The sequence below is a fragment of the Argiope bruennichi genome, chromosome 2 (genome assembly GCF_947563725.1).
Source record: "Argiope bruennichi chromosome 2, qqArgBrue1.1, whole genome shotgun sequence".
NCBI lineage: Eukaryota > Metazoa > Arthropoda > Arachnida > Araneae > Araneidae > Argiope > Argiope bruennichi.
In genome coordinates, this window is record NC_079152.1 from 1,773,241 (window position 1) to 1,791,806 (window position 18,566).

Sequence of the window (18,566 nt, forward strand, 5' to 3'; positions counted from 1 at the left end):
ATTTTAGTTGGAGCCTTAAAAATTTCTTGTATATATTGATATATTTGACAAATATTTAAAAAAATAATGTGTACTTTAGCTTCTTTGACTAAATAAGCTTCTTTTAATATATTTATTTGTATTATTTGATGTTCTGGGCATTTGTTAATGTATATAAATTTTCTTGGATAGTGAATGTAAAAGTTAAAAAGATAATGTATAAGTATTTGAAAGATATTGACTAACAAATATAGAAATCTTTTAAACTCGGTGCAATATTTTTGAAATTAGTAAATCAAAATTTACTTGCATTGAAAAAATAATCAATTTTCTCAAATAACTAATTAATATTTTGGTTTTACTGTACAGCATCGAACACATGTGTCTGGACCTTCTAAGGAAACTGAGACGGTGGTGAAGATAGAGGTAAATTGTATGTTTTTAATAGAAATTTTGATTTTTTTTTTTTGTCATATAATCATTAATAAGATTTTCATTATGTGATACAAGGCTTTTCAAGTTATAGTACATTACATTTTTATACAATTTTTTTTTTTTTTTTTAAAATTAAGACGCATAAATTTTTAAAAAATGAAAGCTGCATAGGAGATTCATTTTCCATATTGAATACTATGTTAGTTAACATGTCTATTCAAGAAAAAAATTATTTTAGATATTCTTCGAACAGAAATCTCTTGAATGAGTTTTAAAAATAAATAATACAGGTGGTTAGTGTTCATTTTTTTTTTTTTTCTTTCTTTCTTTCTTTTTTTTTTTTTTTTTTTTTTTTTTTAACTGAAGTTTACCTATTTTCCCAGTTTAAGATTTCATAATAATCGCCAAAATAGAACTTTTTTTTTTAATTGTAACTCGTCTATTGTAACGCAGAGTCAGATGATTTCAATTGAGATCATGAAAATAAAGCATTTCTTTTAGCGAGACTTTTTTTTTTTTTTTTTAAATCACAATCCAAGATGGTGGCTGTTTGGCAACGAGGCCTTATCATAATTCTACCTGGAATAAATATATTTTCATAATGCTAAAATTAATTTTGAAGACTTATCTTCCAAATAATTTAATTTTTAGTGAATTTATTTGCATGAATATATTTATAAAATTTAATAGAAATATTGGAGAGGACAGTTTATTGAGAAAAAAAAAATTGATTGCATTCACATAGGAAACAGCCATTGAATGAATTAATTATATGCTCAGAAAAAAAAATAACCCTTGAAAAAACATCTTCATGAAGTTTAATAGTTTGAATCCTTCTGTGCATAGTAAAGTAACAGTTTTCATTACTTTGATGAAATTGATAGATAATTTGTTTAATTTAATTTTAATTGATGAAAAATTGTTATATCAAGAAATCAAAAACTATCAAACAGTTATTTCATTGTCTTAAACAGGAAACTGAAAATACTTAACTTTGGGTTGAAATTTTCAAATTAAAAGAAAATGCAAAAATAATTAACTTAATCTTGACAAAAATTAATTGAATTCATTTTACTTTCTTTCACTTTCCCATTTTTGAAAATCCATTTAATTATTTGGATAATGTTATGATAAATGATAAACATTTTTAAGAAAGGATAGTATGTGTACTGTGCAAATCATATAAAATGTTATCTATTTTCTTTAAGCGAAAATGCTTGTGAAATTGTGGTGTCGGATATTTCTATAAAGCTACGGTGAACTAGATTGTACAGAAAATTTATTGAATCTTCCATTTATGACATCTTGCTAAAAATTCCTTATTTCCACTGAAGTTAGTTCTTTTTGCCTTAGAATGCCTTAGAAATGAAATTATTTTAAAATGATTTGCCATGGCACTTCAGAAATAGAGATTTTGAAAATCATCTGTAAAATAGGGATAATGAAGGAAATTTTTAATTTTCTAGTTTCCCTGCTGCTAAAAAAATGTCGAACATTGCAGGAATATCATATCACCATATCTCTAAAAAATAAAACAACACTATTCACGATTGTTAAGCTACAAAAACATCCTTTGTCTGCTTACTACCTTTTTCTTCTGCATAGATCAGTCCAGTTTTCTATAGTCTCTGTACCGTGCAGATCAAATAAAATATTTATTAAATTCCTTAAGCAAAAATTCAGTTTTTGGCTGAGACTGAGAAAAATTACTAATATTGGAATAGTGACTGCAGGCTAATGTTCATTCAACATTAGTTAAATTACTGAAACTGAAAAAGAGAATTTTTAACAGAATATTTTATATTTGTGAAAAATACTACTTTTTTTTTTTTTTTAATGCTGCATAAAACGTGTGAGGTTTTTAAAATCAAACAAACAAAAGAAATTATGCAGTGTTATGCGAAAAACAAAGGGTTCATTTGTTTAGAAATACAAATTTCAGTGCATGTTCCAAATATGTAAAGATCCAATTTGAAATTCTTCTTTAGATGATGTATACAAAGATCAGCTTGATTACTTTAATAAGGAAATTAGTTTACATGATTTCTTTTTTAATATTTTAAAGTCTAAAGAATTTTCTTTTTGAAAATCATAATTCTTATTTTGTCAGATGGCATTGCAGTAATTGTTATGTAAACATTTGCAATATTGTAATGTAAATATCTGAATTGTGAATGTAATTGTGTAGTGTCAATTAAAAATGTTTTATTCTTTGATTACAAAGGCATCATTTGAAATACATTGATATATGTAGTAAAAAAATTCCCAAATATCTGAGCAAACCCTTGTGTAAATTTGCAGTTTGTAAAATACTTGTGGAATTAAATTTTTAAATATAATTCCAAACTTATATCTAAAATTATATAAGTTCTTGGAGTTATTCATTGGTAAAATTTTAAATTGAACTTTATTAAAATTTTATTTTAATTGGAGGAAATGAAAGTTCCCTTGGGGACTTTCATTGATTTTTCTTACTGTGAATGGTTATTTGTGTTATGTAATGAAATATGCATTTATTGTTTATGATATTCTTTTTTTCCAATTCAGAAAATCCCTGAAATAAAACCCATTTTAAAATAACTGAATGTAAAAGAAAATATTTTCTACAATTGTATAACAAGTTTATAAATTTCAGAGCAATAATCAAGGTTCCAATTCTTTTATAGTCAGGGATAGAAATACACATTAATCTTTGCTGCTGTTACAAAATTCATCTGATAAACATATTTTCATTATGTTTCAGAACAGAAGTATTTTCTTGATTTTAAAAATTCTATACTAGAATGCAAAATTATTTAATCTTCCTTGTTTTTAAAATGGTAGATCCTCCAAAAAAAAGTCCATATAATATAAAATCAAACTTTGATTTAAAATGATTTATGTTTAGTACATTATCAATGATTGACTGTTTTGAAACTGCATAACCTGTTTTAGAATGATACTTTTATTTCAAAATCATATATGAAGAATGTTATATTTACATAACCATAAACAGCTACTCTGACTCGCCTTGAAGGCACACTGTTGTGACAGCATTGTTAGGAACTAAGATTGTATCTTACGGGCTATCACTGGCCACAGAATAACCCTCTCATAGGAAGCACATTCTATTATTGAGAGGGAATAGGTTTCCCCACATTATTTTTATACTCACCTGAGCTGCCAGAACCAACCATTATTCTTGTAGCTTATTCCTGTGTTTGAGGTGGCCCCGTGGGAATACATAATAAATGCTGAGATTTTCCCCGAATTGAAATATATTTCTTCAGATTATATTATACCAGCAGAATAATTTCCAAAACCTGCTATATTTTGTGTGAATTAATCTAAGTGAAAATCCTGCCTTTAAAAGCCATAAAAGCATTGTGTCTGCAACTAAAAGCATTTAATATTGTTGATTTAATTTTAATTATTAAGTAAAGTTTACTGTTATCCACTTGTTTTTGAAGCACTTTGTCAATCAGTTCAACCATAATCAGATATTGGAATTTAGTTCGAACTTAATAATCTATTGATAGGTTTATTTCATTATTTATGTATATTTTTCTTTTACAGACAATGTAAAATCTTTATATCTGATAAATTCTCTTATCTGTTTTAATTCATTGTTTAAAATAATGAATGTTTCATTTCAGAAGAAGTCTTCTGAACGCCGTACTAGGTGCCAATGAGGAACATCATGTGCTTGCCTTCAAGCTGCTTTAGAAGGGACACAGGGAAGGCTCCACATGTAATAGCTATGTAGATAGTGAAGCACATCATTCCAGTTTTTCAAACTCCATTGTCTATAGTTTATGTGCTCCAAGGAATCATAGAACAGAAATCTGTGTCCTCTGTGTGTCATTGATTCATGTTGTGCTTTGTTCATACATATTATGTATAAATATCTATACATATACTTCAAAATTAACAGCTCCTGCAGTGACAATTTTTATGGACTGGAGAAGAATTTTCTGAGTTGTGTTTTTGGCAGGTGTGGAACTGTACCATGCAATCATATAATTCTGCTGTCTGTAACAATGAAGAGTTATAAACACTGTTGTGGTAGGGAAAGCTCTAAATAGTAGCCTTCTGAACTTATTTTCACACAGTAAAAGCTGTACAAAAAAAAAAAAACTCACACTCATATTACAGAATCCAAGAAGAAGAAAAAAAGTCGTGCTATTTATTAAACTGTTTTAAAGCTCACTTCTGTTTTGCAATGTGAAATATTTGTGGACCATTCTATACTTTGGGATTCGTTTTCATGTGTGTATACCGTACATAGTGTGTCAATGCATTTTAAATTTAATTTTAGTTTGATTATGTGTTGCATGTAAGTTTGCGATACATGTTTTTAACTGGGAAAAATGATTAAGTAGCACTTCATCAGAGAAGGCATGAAATATTTACTATTGGAAGCTTTGCAAAAAGTAACATGACTGCTTAGAATTTAGACTCTGTTCATTATTTAATGTCCAACTCCAATTTGTTTATACTTTCCTGTTTTCTAAAAAACAAAAAAAAATTACATTTGAATCTTTATTAAACTTTCAGTGAATGAAATTTTCTAGCACTTGTTAATTTATTATCAAACCCACTCCTTGTATTATTTTATTATTCTAAGTTGTTACAAAGTTTCGAATTATATTATTTTGTTTTTTCATCATAGAATTTTAAGTTTCTTTTCCTATCAAAAATATTGAACTTAGATATTATGAATGTTATATTTGCATGCAGATATTAAATGGAGCAGATAATCTTTTTTTTTAAAAAAAAAACCTTAAATGAAGTTTTGTATTGAGACTGCAATGTTTCTTTATTCCATTGTGTTTTTTATTTTATTGTATATAGAACCAAAATTTTCAGTCGCATTAATTTAGGCTGTTGCACAGAAATTGGTGCTTATGGATAATTTCAGTTTATAAATCTGAAATGTCATTTATTTTTTGACTATCTAATCAAAATTCCTTTTAGTGTCTGAATCTAATAATTTTATTACTCGCAAATAAAGGGTTGTTTTGTTCCAACTCATCCAGATCTTGCTCATTTTCATTAAAAAAATAATTATAGAATTTATTGTATAAACCTTGTATTAAATTTTGAAGTAGCGTATCTTTGTGTGAGATTTGGACCGTAAGTAAGCGTGAGACTAAAAGAAGAAAGATATTTTCTCAGAATTATTTTAAATCAAAACTCTTTGATAAAGTAAATATGATTTGTGTTGTTTTACTTATAATTTTATAAGATTCATATGTTTCAAAATTTCCTGTAAGTTACTATTTTTTTTTAAAGAATATATCTGGTCATGTAATTTAATAATGCTAATGGATACTAAATGGATATGTTTTTTGGATTTTTAGTGACTGTTATCTTGCTGTTCATAAACTTTAAAGATCAATTTTGATTTTAAATTCTTTTTTTCTCTGCCCTCATCTTTTTATGATTTGTGTAAAATCAGTTCCATTATTACAGTTAAGTAAGCAGTTTTTAAATTGAAAAATAGTAGAAAAAATTTCATGAACTTAAACCTGGTTAAAAAAGTTCAATACTATATTCTGTATACTGTTATACTTATTTCAAATTAAAATTGGGCATATTTTGAAGAAAATGAAATTTTATTTCCAAAGTCAAAAGAAAGTACGAAACAGCTTTAACATATTTTACATATAAAAATAATTGGGAAAAATTGAAATTGAGCCACTATCTTATAATTTTAATGAAAGTTTAATCTTATTTGCAAGTACTATATTCAAAGAGATAAAATGCTATTTTCTGCTATAGCATATTCATTTCATTTATGTATTTCTTCAAAAGATATATATTCTTGTTACTTTGTATATAGCTATTTCACTTATAATTGTATACATCTGGTTCATTTCCTTTTAGATTGGATATTAAAATTCAATCAACAATCGTATTGTCTGTGGCTATAAACACTACAAATCTTTCTTTAAAGAAATCATTAACTTTAACATTTCATGCCTACTTGAAAACAGTATAAATTAAACATACAGATTTCTAATATTTGTTGTCATTGTGTTCAAGGGAGAAAAAAAAAAAAATCTGCTTGTCAAGCTATGTAGATCATTAAAAGAATTGGTGAAAATTGCTAGGTATAGGTTTGTTATTGACCACTTGTGAGATTGAAAGTTTTGTATGCACAAAAAAATAGTCAGTTAAATGAATTTTTTCAAGTATTGAAACAGAATAAGGCAAAACACACATATTATAACATATTATACACCTATTTTTGGAGGGAAAAAATCTATTACAAATAATGAGGATAATACATATAGTTTTACTAATTCATTGTGTAGTTATATTAATGTCCTGTTTGAAAGAAATATTTGAACGATTTTGGGATGAATCTCGTAATTTTGAGCCCCAGCAAGTAAAGATGGCACTCTCTTCTCCAAATATTACTTGATTGCTGATAATGATATTTATTTTCAAAATAAATACAAGAAAATGTTATTAAATGGCATTAACAATTCTTACAGATAAATTATATATATATATTTGCATGTGTTTAAGGAAGAACTCTAGAATTCTGTACTTGCAAATAAGCTCTTTTTTTGATTAAATGTTTTGTTTTCCTTCTAAGTCCAACATCAAACTTGATATCTGTAGTTCATGAAATGAGATGAAAATCTTTTAACCCTTTGATCAGTGATTTACCAGTATCCCAATCTTCCTGAAATGAAATCTCTAGAATGTAAAAAAGACCATTTTAGACATTATTGGAGACACTGATTGGGGCGGCTTACTTTATTCTGGCTATTTGAAGGGGTGAATATAATTTACTATAATTAAGGACATCTTGATTATGGATGCTCAATCCTGTATAGAAATGCAAAATTTCGCATAATTTTTGTTTCTTTCAAAATGTTTTTGAAAAAAAAAAAAGTACTAGAGAAAACAATTTTGATAAAATTCATTAAAATTTCTAAATTAAATTTTATTTATCAATTATTAATATCACCTTCTTAATTATTGCCTGAGATATGAGGCTCTGATTAATATTTTCTAAAATGTTCTAATTTTAAATGTTTTCATCCACAAAATGATTACAAACAGTAAAAACTAAAGTCTTACTGCAGTCACTTTATTGAATGAGATCTGTGTTAGCCAGATTCTTTCATTTGTGCTTACAGTATCATATTTTACTTAGTTTCTGATTACTTTCATATATAAACAATCATAGTATTTATAGCCGAATCACATACTGTTTTGCGACTTATTGGCATGTTTGAGTTTACGAGCAATTTTCTTTAGATTCTCTTTAGTTTTTGTCAACATATTTGACATTATTATTTTCAAAACAATGTGATTAAAATGGATTTTATTTAATGATTTTCTCACTTAAAATCTTGGATTTTAGGTTGTGATCATACTTTGTTTTATTCATTGGATTGATTCCAGTAATAGGTAATTTATATTTCTGTGATTCTCTTTCATCATGGTGTTATTTTCGTGAATTGCTGACATAGATGGCAGATTGGGATTCAAAGTACTATTTTTGCAAATCAAAGTTTTAGAAATAATATTCAGCATGGGTTCACAATGTAAAAAATATATATTTAAAAAACTTGTAATGAATACATTTCTTAACTTATTTTAAATCTCACTTCTTCACCTCCATTATTTAAAAATGGCATTATATTGCTAATTGTATACTTTGTGATATTTTTTTTAATGCTTTTGATTTTTAAGTTTCTTGCATATTTCAGTTTTATAACACTTTTAATTATAAAAAAAGTACTTTGTCCCTTATTTAATTTGTAAAACCTCACTTCTTGGAAAATTGAGTGATTTTTATATGTCATGTAAAAATTTCATTCCAGTAATTGCTTTAAGAAGTCAGCAAGATCACATAAATTAATGCTATTTGCAATGTGATATTTATTTAATTTGTTTTGCGAAAGTAAGCAAGACAATAGCTGGGACTAATCATTATTGCATCAAGTTGATCAAAATGTATTTATTTGAATATAAATATTATTTGTAACCATTGGCATATATTTTACTTCTATATTGCATTTTATTCTAATTTGTGACCTGAAAGACATTCATTTTTGAAGTCACTTAATAGTTACAATTCTTGTTTGAAAGAAGGCTCCAAGTTAAAATAAGAACAGTTAATGAGAGGAATAAATTTAAGAATATTTAATTAATAGCATTATGAATTATGTTTTGTGGAAAAAATGATTTTTATTAAACTTTGTTCTTTCTTTTATAAGCTATTTTGTCTTGTATATAAATTTGCATAGGTTTTGTATTCATAATACTATACAATTACAAAAGAATCGGGCAAAACTTTTAGAAGTCAAGTAGCTAAAATTCTTTTTTTATGCACCCTGTATAAAAATCATTGAATCTATGACCCATCTGTCTCAAAGAAATAAGGTTTAACTGTACAATTTTCAAATTTAAGTTTTTCCTGAAATTAACAAAAATGAACTAAAATATTTTATAAATAGTTGTACATAGATTTGACGTTAATATAAAAGGAACATCTGTACAGTTTTCCCCCCTTTAATTTTATACCATTTTGGTGTGTGATACACCATTACTCATTTTTGATAGGATATAATTTTTATTCATTTGTATTGTAAAATTGACATTTTCTTTGTAATAATTTAAGTACAGATGACGAATGAGATCATATGTTAAAAAGAAAGTAAACTTCATAGGCACAAATATATTTTTTGCTGTTCCTTTTTTCTTCCACAAAATGCTGATTTATATCTGAAATATTGAGTATGGAAAATAAAAATTTTTTAGTTAAAATACAACTTTTCAATCTTTTTTTGTCTTGTATGTAATTATGATTTTGAGATCTAATAGTAAAATGTATAATGGCAGTTTATATAAACATTTTTATAAGGTATTTTGATAAAATTTCTTATTTGGATTCGTACATGTGCTATCACAAACTAACCAATATCTTTAAAAATAACTGCCAGAAATCTGTGTAGATTTGTTTTTCTAATGTACAATAGAATTTTTTTTAATTAAATACAGTAATTGAAGTTTTTATTTCTAATTTATTCATAAATTAAAGTTTTTAACCATTGTCTAAAACTCAATCCTTTTTCTCTTTATTGATTTCATCTGTTCCGCATGATTTTGGCTATAGCTGGAAGATTGGATAGTTAGAAAAGAAAAATATTGACTAGACATTTTAGTCCTCATGCAGATACAATTGTAGAAGAATGTAGCTTTATTTCCTAAGAAAAGCTTCAAACATTCACTTTTTAAGCAAGATTATCCTTTATATATGTTAATGGTTTTAAATATTACACATACCTTAATCTTCCAGCTTTAATCATTTATACATTATAGAAAATCAAAAACACTTTTGATATGAAACATCTATCTAAAAGGATCAGAATCACTAGTTCCAAAGTTAAGGAATTGAGGATAAAATTACAAATGAAGTTTAACATTTGTTAATATTTAGAATTTATTTAACCTACAGTTTTCAATAATAAATTGTATTATTTACAAATTTTCTTTGAAAAGCAGTTTTTATGACTATAACTGCCTGATTGTCAGTTATCCAACATTTCATTTTAATAAGTTCTGAATAAAATTTAAAAAATGTACTCCTGTAGATTTCATGTCTGTTGGTTCAGTTTGTACCGCTTCAGACTATGGTTAATTTTGCTGGAAACTCGAAAAACATTTACACCATCTGGTTAATATTATTTATGCATGTTTTCATATCTTAAACAGTTTCATCTGAGTTCCATATAATTATTTTATTGAAATCAAATAAAAGGGAAAAGTCTTTAGATAATATAAAATATTTTAAAATTTATTTCCAGAGAAGATGGATTCAAAAAAGATTTATTAAAAAAAAGTTTTTTTTTTATTATCTGATGTAATCCATTTTAAATGAGGTAATGCTATGGATATGAATGCATTCAATTTAGTCATTGAATTATTTAAATCGTATTTAAAAAACAGAAAATCAAATTCTGTATCACAATTTTAAATTTTATTTATCGTAAATTCCTCTTATTAAATATATCTCATTTAAAAAAATAAAACTTTATTTAAAAATAGCAGATTAAAAATTTCATGTCTCAAATTAAAATTCTACAGAACTTTCAGTTCCTGAATTTTGTTTTTATGAAAGCAGGCAAGGGCACAAGATGGAGAATCGTGTTCAGAACCCACATACCGCCAACGAACACAAAGCAGAGGCCGAAATTCAGCCAATAATGTAAATCTGAATCTTCCATCCTTCCACTGTTACTAGGAAATTTTTGGAGCAAATAGTGGTTTCCATCGACGTATACACAGCTGCCTGGAATGTTTGTGGTGCAGGGTAAAGCTTCCGTTCCGTTCAAATAATTTGAACGATCCAGTCCAGAATTGTTCAAGAACTCGTTCTCTTGCAAGAAAGCCCCAGCATATCGATAGATAACAGCATGGGTCATGTAATAGAACCATTCTGGCAATGATGTCAAGCTCCTGAAAGTTGGGAAATTAAGAATTTATGCAATATAGAAAAATTATTAAATATCTAGTAATTAATTCTCTAAAAATGAAATTAATGTTCATTTAAGTGAAAAGTGTACTTCAAATAATGTATTAAACCCGCAATTTAAATTTAAATTGGCGTTGATTGCAGTGAAATATACCCCTGAAGTTGGCTAAATTGAAACGTTTTTGATGCAATTCGAATTCATCCTAATGCATTTTTTTTTGGAGAAATATGAATTTTCTATTATAATGTTGGATTATTGTCTGTAATTCGAATTATCTAAATGGAACTCGAACTAAAAATTGCAGGAAAAGTTTTTGTTAATTAAAAATTTAGGTGAAATCACAACACGCACAAATACTATAACAGAAATTTTACATTAAAAAAATTATGTTTTTAGTGATAATGATTTAAGTATCTTACAAAGTTTTCCCTCACTTTTGATAAAATGGTATTACAGCACAATTTTCAGTAACAGATTTTATTTTTACGATGAATTCAAATCATTTTCATTGTTTCATTAAATATTTAATCTTGCGATTCCCCCCCCCCCTCGTTTTTGAAATTTAAGAAAGGAAGGTTTTGCTTATTATCTGCGCAATTTACATGAAGTATCCGAAATCGAAATATTACATTACCGCAAAAGACAACGCGCGATTAGAAAATAAATTATTCGGACAGTTCATTTTTAGATACTATGATGTCACAAGATTCGACTTCATTAAAAAGATTCATGCACAGTCGTCAAAAAAAGAAAAAGAACAGCTCTGTAACTTTATTTATTATCGCATTTTCACAAATTTGGTGTCGATTGAAATTACTTGAGAAACAGGTTCGTTGAAATAGACAAACTAATTAACCGAGTTAATTAACTATTATCTCGAAATTCTTCTATTACTTTTTTTTTTTTGGCTGAATTGATTTGTCGACATAAAATTAACCTCTCAAGGAATTTTTATAGAATTCTGATGATAATTTTGAGAGTTAAGATTTTGAAAAATGACACTTCCAATGTTCAGTGAGTCATGATCTTTCGACGATATCTCGACACTTAAATATTTCTCAACTTTTTCACACATTTAAAGAAACTCATCATATTTCATAAAATCATGAAACAAATGCAGAAATAACGCCAATTTGATAATTTTTTTTAATGAATTTTTATATAGAAAAAAAGGAAAATTATAACAAAAAATGTTTCATGAGAGCAATGCTAACTTACTAAAATGATTGTCCACAATCAAAAATTGTAAAAAAGGAAATGACATCCACAATCAAAAATTGTGGATGTATCTCAAATAGTTTTCGAAATATTCACAAAAATTTGTAATTAACACTTTTTAAAGGACTGTATATAAAATTTATTTGTATTTATAGATCTGCTTTTCATGAAGTACGAGCTTTAACGGCCATTATAATAACACTATTATTTAAATATAAAATTTATTTTTAATTCAACAAGCATTTTGCTTTCTTTTTTAAAATTGAATGTTTCCACCCTTCCACTCAGACGATATAAAATTTGATTGCAGAACAGATTGACTGCAGGAATGTATAATTTTTTCTCTTTACCGGCAATTATTAAAAAGCTGAGAGTTACTTAATATATGGTCCCCGAACGACTGTCTCTTTTTAGGCGCAGTTTTCAGAAAATAAAAGTAAGTATATCTCATGAAATTTTGAAACAAAATGTGATACACATATTAAAATTCCTGTATTCGATTCCGAAAAATTTCGAAACAGTAGTTAATTAACTATGATTGACTCGGTTAATCAATTTGTTTATCTTAATAAGCCATTTCCATCGACACCAATTTTGTGAAAACGCGATATTAAATAAAATTACAGAGATGTTCCTTTTATTTATTTATTTTTTGTTAATGATTGCACATGCTAAACAGAATAGATTGAAAAAAAACAACTTAATTATGGGATTTTATTTTATTTTATTATTTGAAACTACTTCATTGTGGAAATTTTGAATTCTAAGAAGAGATTTATTTGAAATTAAACGAAGCCAAACCAGAGCCGATTTGAGGGAGTAACTAAAACCACTTTTTTTTTTTTTTTAATCAGCAGTACGAAAAATAATAAATTTTTATTATAAATATTTTATTTGCTAATTTTTTTTGTTTGATAATTAAGTATTTATTAAAAAAAATCGTTATTATCATTTTTAATTTAAAAAATTTCCATTTTCTGTACTCAATTTTAAAACCTAATTTCCCTTTCATTCTCTGATAAAAAGAAAACTCTTAGTTGATGAAATCAATACAAATAATTCAAGTTCCACTCTACAAAAACTTACTTTCACACAGCGTAAGAAGTGGAATAATAAATTTATGCGGAAACTTTAATAATGATAATACACAAAATATTTTTAATGCTTGGAACTTTCTTTATAAAATCGTTTGAATTTTCTTTCCAAGTTCATTTTTTTAGAAGTCGCACTGATTTTTATATTTTCATTTATATGCTTTTTAATGCTATATTATTTTTTTAAACTATTTTCTCAAATTCTCTGATAAAATATTCTTACGAAAAAACTCCTAAAATAAAATCTAAAGCATATATATATTTTTTTGTTCAAATTTAGAATATTCTCATTATATTCTAAATTCTTCCAAGATAATGGGATATTCTATAATTGTTCTAATACTTTGCAATGCGGGAAAAAAAAAAATGAAAATTTCGTATTATTTATCTGTCGAAAGCTTATTTTTTCGTTCAGAAATTATGCAATATATTTCTTAAGTTATGAGCGACATTTTTTGCAAATCATTTGATAAACCTTTAAAGTACTTTTGCTTTATATCTCTTTTTTTTTTAAAGGCTCTTTTCCCAATTTTGTTTTGTCATTGAAGTAATATATTATGGTTTCACACACGTTTTTTCAATATATTTATGCCAAAATTAAGAATTAATTATTTTAAAGCGTTTTTCAAAAATCATGCCGAACTCAGTCACATACTGTAATAACTGGATTATTTGTTCCGACGAATTCTCTTTCATAAAAGTACTTTTAATGAAATAGAATTTTTCCTACCTTACTGTTCCACTTGCAAATGTTATATAAATAATTAGTATATATATGCTGGTAAGAAAAGACGTGTAAGACGATCTGATAATCATCATCAGAGATATGGTCTGCTGCTCTGCAAACACGTACACAGTCCACAGGACGGCACAGAAAGTGGCCCAGTTCTCCCATTCCTCACGGAGTTTGCAGCCACTGTTAGAAAGAAATGAAAAAGGGCACATGAAGCAGGTTTGATGTGAGGTTTCTGCACGTATGAATTTTTAAGACATGAAGACTCAAATGCTGAAATATTAAACAGGATTTTCACTTTCTCGGACGTATAGACAAAATACTCTAATCACCAAAAAAAATTAAGCCACAAGATATATATTATGATGTACATATTAATGTAGATTATTAATTATAATGTAATCTTATGGGTAATTATAAATTTTGAATTCCATGGAGTCAGTCTTCTTCAAATCACTAGCAGACAACTTAAAACGTAAAAAATAAAAAAATAATAATAAAAATAAAAAGGAAAGATGGAAGTGAAAATCCATTTTTGAAGTTAATATCCAAAGTACATTTTTTACGTCGACAAAATGGAATAACGAAATTAATTTCAATTTTATCATAACTGCATCGTTCAAGGCGACGATTGATAACTTCCCTCACAAAAACAGTTTTTAAGTGGCAATAAAAATGTTTCAGATTGTACATCAAATTAAATTTGAACATTCAAAAAAAAAAATTTTTTTTTAATTGCACAGAAATAAAATGGGTCTCTTTAGAGAGGCAACATTTTTGTGTTTTAATATAATAAATTATGTTTGGATACTTGTGCCTGCGATGGGCGAATATTCGGCTTAATTGTGTGTCATTGGCAAATAGAGTCAATAGATTAAAATCTTTAACGATCTTTTTGGCGATTCATCGTTGGTTGCAATAAACATGATCTCTCGCGATTTTTGTTTGGCAATTAATTGCTGTCATGCGGCTAATAAAGTAAATAACTTAGAATAAAAATGTGCTTAGTTTTTAATTAACCAATTTTAATGACTTTAAAAGGATGATAGAGGCCGTCCTCTTGTTTGAATGCACATGTAAAAATTTCCGAAAAAAATGAAATTTTTTTTTTACTTTATCGGTTATCTTTAAAGAAAAGTGGAAAAATACATACGTGTAGATGATTGTTCCTGCAGCTGTCACCGAGAGTATGCTGAGGGGCAGGCTGTAGAATACGGTGGAGAGGATGAACATGGGACCGCGGTAGATGCCATCACGACTTTCCTGGTAATAGCGATTGCGATGAGGAGCGTCTGAAAGAATTCAAATCAGCAGTGTGTTTGATGCGTACTGAAACGTTGGAAACGAGCAGAATCCGCGCGGCATTGTTTGAGACAGAATGAATCACAGCGTCATCAAAATTAAACTAACAGTGAATGAAATGATGAAAACCAAATAAAAATATTGTTTTAGCGTGCTTGTTGATTTTTAATTTCTGTTAGAGAAATTATGGTAATCATCAAAAAAATTTGAATTTGATATTTTGAGGAGTTTCCACATTTTTCACAACCCTGAGTTAATAAAACACTGAGGAAAATGTCTGTCTGTAAATGATACAGATAACTCAAAAACTCTGAGTTAGACGGTATACGGTCTTTACATCAAATTTGCAAAATTTATCAAATCATGAGCAAACTTTGTTTTGAAGACGTCTGTCTGCCTTTTCTAACTAGAATAAACGGGCATTACGAAGAAAGCTATATGGATAAAATTCAGTACAGAGATCGAATATCCACAGTGTAAACATCCATGAAGTTCTGAGTCAAACCAAACAAGGGGTTGACCGTCTGTCGGTCTTTACTTTCAGAAACACGCAAAAGCAAATATTCAAAAATGCAGAGCATTAGATATTTCAAAATATGGTATGGGATATTTTATGACTACAAATGTATTTTTGTGTCACATTTTAGTTTCAATCAAAAATAATTCAAAAAACGCCTCTGAAACAAGAATTCATTTTTATTAGAGAAAGTTTTGGGTAAAACACTCCCGCTATTTATTTATTTTTAATTTGTCCTCCGAGATAATGATGATGCTAGGACAAAACAAATACATCGTTCAAGATGTCATCGAAATAAATAGCAAGGAAAGGATAAACAATTAGAAAGTTTGCGGCCGAAGACGCCGTTAGAAGTGAAATGGCTCGAAAATCATTTTCATGTTTTTTGATTTGGCTCTTTGTCAAATCAGAGAAAAAAAAATTTCTCTCGTCGGAATTTGACAATTTTTTTAAAAAACTCATCAGAAAAACGATTCATTATAAATCAGTTAATGGATGTATTTTGATGGTTCTAATTTTAAATTAGAGTAAAAAGTTCGCTTAAAGATGTAAAATAAATTTGCACAACGGAAATGGAATGTTGGATGCAAGAATATTAAATTCAATTTTTAACACTTTTGGAGAAAAGAATTATTTTTCAAATTTATGAAAATTTAGTGAATTATAACAGAAGCTTAAAATAAACTTTTCTAAGAGACAAGTTCTCTTTCATGATACAGCGCTTTTTAAAAAAAATAATTAAAAGCATTGAGTCAGAAAAAAAGACAACATAAAATACGAAATAAAAAATTTCGTGCATAATATTTTGAAATGGAAGCTTTGTCACAGAATTGCATATGTCTTCCAACACGTCAGTAGGCAATGGCTGCAGAAATAAAATTTAGATTCGCGATCAGTCGATTGAAATGGTTTGCCGGAACTCCACTGACAGGAGCGCGGTATCAAATTTAAAAAGAAAGAAAGGTATCGGATACTTCATGGGGTTTCGCTGAGAGTTACAACGGACGATTTTGGCAACTTTTCTTGAAACAGCAAGTGGTTAAGTGTTCGATAAAGTTTGATTCAGGGAAAACAAACTGAAAGGTGTCCATGTCTTTTTTGAATTATACGAACGTTCCGGCCTTCCATTCTTGATACTCAATTTACCTAACAATGCCACCGACAAGTGAACAAACCAGTCGATAAATATAATAATCCATGCAAATTTTCATTCGCCGTATTTCTTAGTCGATTAACTAAAAGCAATCGACATCTGATTCGCCATCGCGCTACGCCGATTATTCTGCCGGCGGCGCGAAATACAAACTGAATGGAAGACAACAGAATCAGATGTCCGATATTACGCAGACTTAACTATTATTCCCCGCGTACTGAAATTCTAAAAAATACGCCTATTTTGAATGTTCACCGTCTAATAACTTTAAGATAGGATTTAAATTATCAATATCTTTCACATTCACTTCTCCACTCCTACCTTCCGAAACAGTGAAAATTTTTGCCTACGAAATTTTTAATTTCTTGCCAACGAGGGAAAGTAGTTACCAACAGGGGGGATACTGCCCTCGCCCCTAGTACAACAAACAGGACTTAATCCGCCTCTGTACATAGTTGAATGAGGTTTTGCTTTTGTTGTGTCCTCGTAATGAGTGGTGCGATTTGACAGAACGCTGGGGAGGATTTAGGCTCGATGCAGCGCCCCAACTTACTTAAGAAGGGGTCCCTTTCTAATTTCATTTATGCCCTTTCCCCACCTTCTCATTGAAAAATGGGAATTTTGAACTATAGACTGTATGTAAATCCGTCATGGAAGGGTCCATTCGTGCTCTATGGCCAATGGAATTGCGTCACTGGGCCTCTGTGTGAATGGCGTTTTTTCCATAGTACTATTCAGATGACTTTCTGTAATACTAAGTGGGCGACTTTTTGTAATATGAAGGCGGTTCTTTTAGTAAAATACTGCTGAATAGTTGACTAACTGCACGAGTGAGCTCTGAAATACTATGTGGGTAGTACTTTCAGACCCTGTCGAAGTGATCAAATCTGAAGCACTTTGTGTGCGTGTGGTATCGGCGGACTCTATAGAATTTGTGGCTGACTCTATAGTGTTGTGCGAGTGACGACTCAAAGACCTTACATCCTATTTGGATAGATCAGGATTGCAGCTTCGAGTCAAGAAGGAGCTGTACTCACGCGTGATGGCAGTGATGGCAGCGGACAGGAAAGAGACGGCCACCAGGCAGTTGAAGACGAGCCCGTTCCGGGTGAGGAAGCTGTGCTGGAAGTGGTTGAGCTGGAAGTAGAAGCAGAAGAGCAGGGTGAAGAAGAGGGGCAGCATGAAGAGGCGGAGGAACATCTCCCTCAGGGCACGGGAGTTGCAGTTCAGAAGGAGACAGAAACGGCGACTGTGGAGAAAAAAGGAGTGAGCCGAAAAAAGATTGGCACAGTACGATTTTAAATAACTTAGATAGTTTTAAATAACAAATAATTTGAGTCTTAATATTACATATTTTGATAATATTAGGGAAAAGAACGTGGAGACACTGACTGTATTATCGCACCATCTATATATTTAAAATAATCACGAAAATCAAACAACTAGTACACCGACACCAACTACTTATCCGATTTCACCAATTTTGTTTCTCGTATACGAAGTATAGAGAAACTACTGTAATCGCCCAAAAATTTTGACTCGAGATTTCGATGGATTCCACGTTTCAAAGTTCCTTGATTTCAAAAAGTACTTTTGGAAAAGGTCTGTCTGTCTGTTTCTGATAATCGCATTAATATGTTTACGAAAGTACAGA

At 28.6% G+C, this 18,566-nt stretch overlaps 2 protein-coding genes across 6 annotated transcripts in view; one reads left to right on the forward strand and one right to left on the reverse strand.

Annotated features, from left to right (window-relative positions):
- Window positions 1-4,530, forward strand: part of LOC129954539 (uncharacterized protein CG5098-like) — a 30,613-nt gene extending 26,083 nt beyond the window's left edge. For 3 of the 5 annotated variants that reach the window (XM_056068150.1, XM_056068153.1, XM_056068154.1), the window contains exons 7-8: window positions 349-405; window positions 4,050-4,530. In XM_056068150.1, the coding sequence (XP_055924125.1) occupies window positions 349-405; window positions 4,050-4,085 (93 nt within the window). In that variant the 3' untranslated portion in view covers window positions 4,086-4,530. Of the gene's footprint in view, window positions 1-348; window positions 413-4,049 lie in introns of all 5 variants that reach the window. The other 2 variants (XM_056068152.1, XM_056068151.1) reach the window with 2 other exon arrangements.
- A 5,847-nt stretch (window positions 4,531-10,377) lies between these two features.
- The window catches only part of LOC129961580 (ATP-binding cassette sub-family G member 5-like), a 60,567-nt gene continuing 52,378 nt past the window's right edge, over window positions 10,378-18,566 (reverse strand). Inside the window, exons 9-12 of the mRNA XM_056075076.1 lie at window positions 17,950-18,161; window positions 15,094-15,232; window positions 13,938-14,123; window positions 10,378-10,878 (exon numbers count right to left, since the gene is read on the reverse strand). Coding sequence (XP_055931051.1) covers window positions 10,512-10,878; window positions 13,938-14,123; window positions 15,094-15,232; window positions 17,950-18,161 — 904 coding nt within the window. The 3' untranslated portion in view covers window positions 10,378-10,511. The remainder of the gene's footprint in view (window positions 10,879-13,937; window positions 14,124-15,093; window positions 15,233-17,949; window positions 18,162-18,566) is intronic.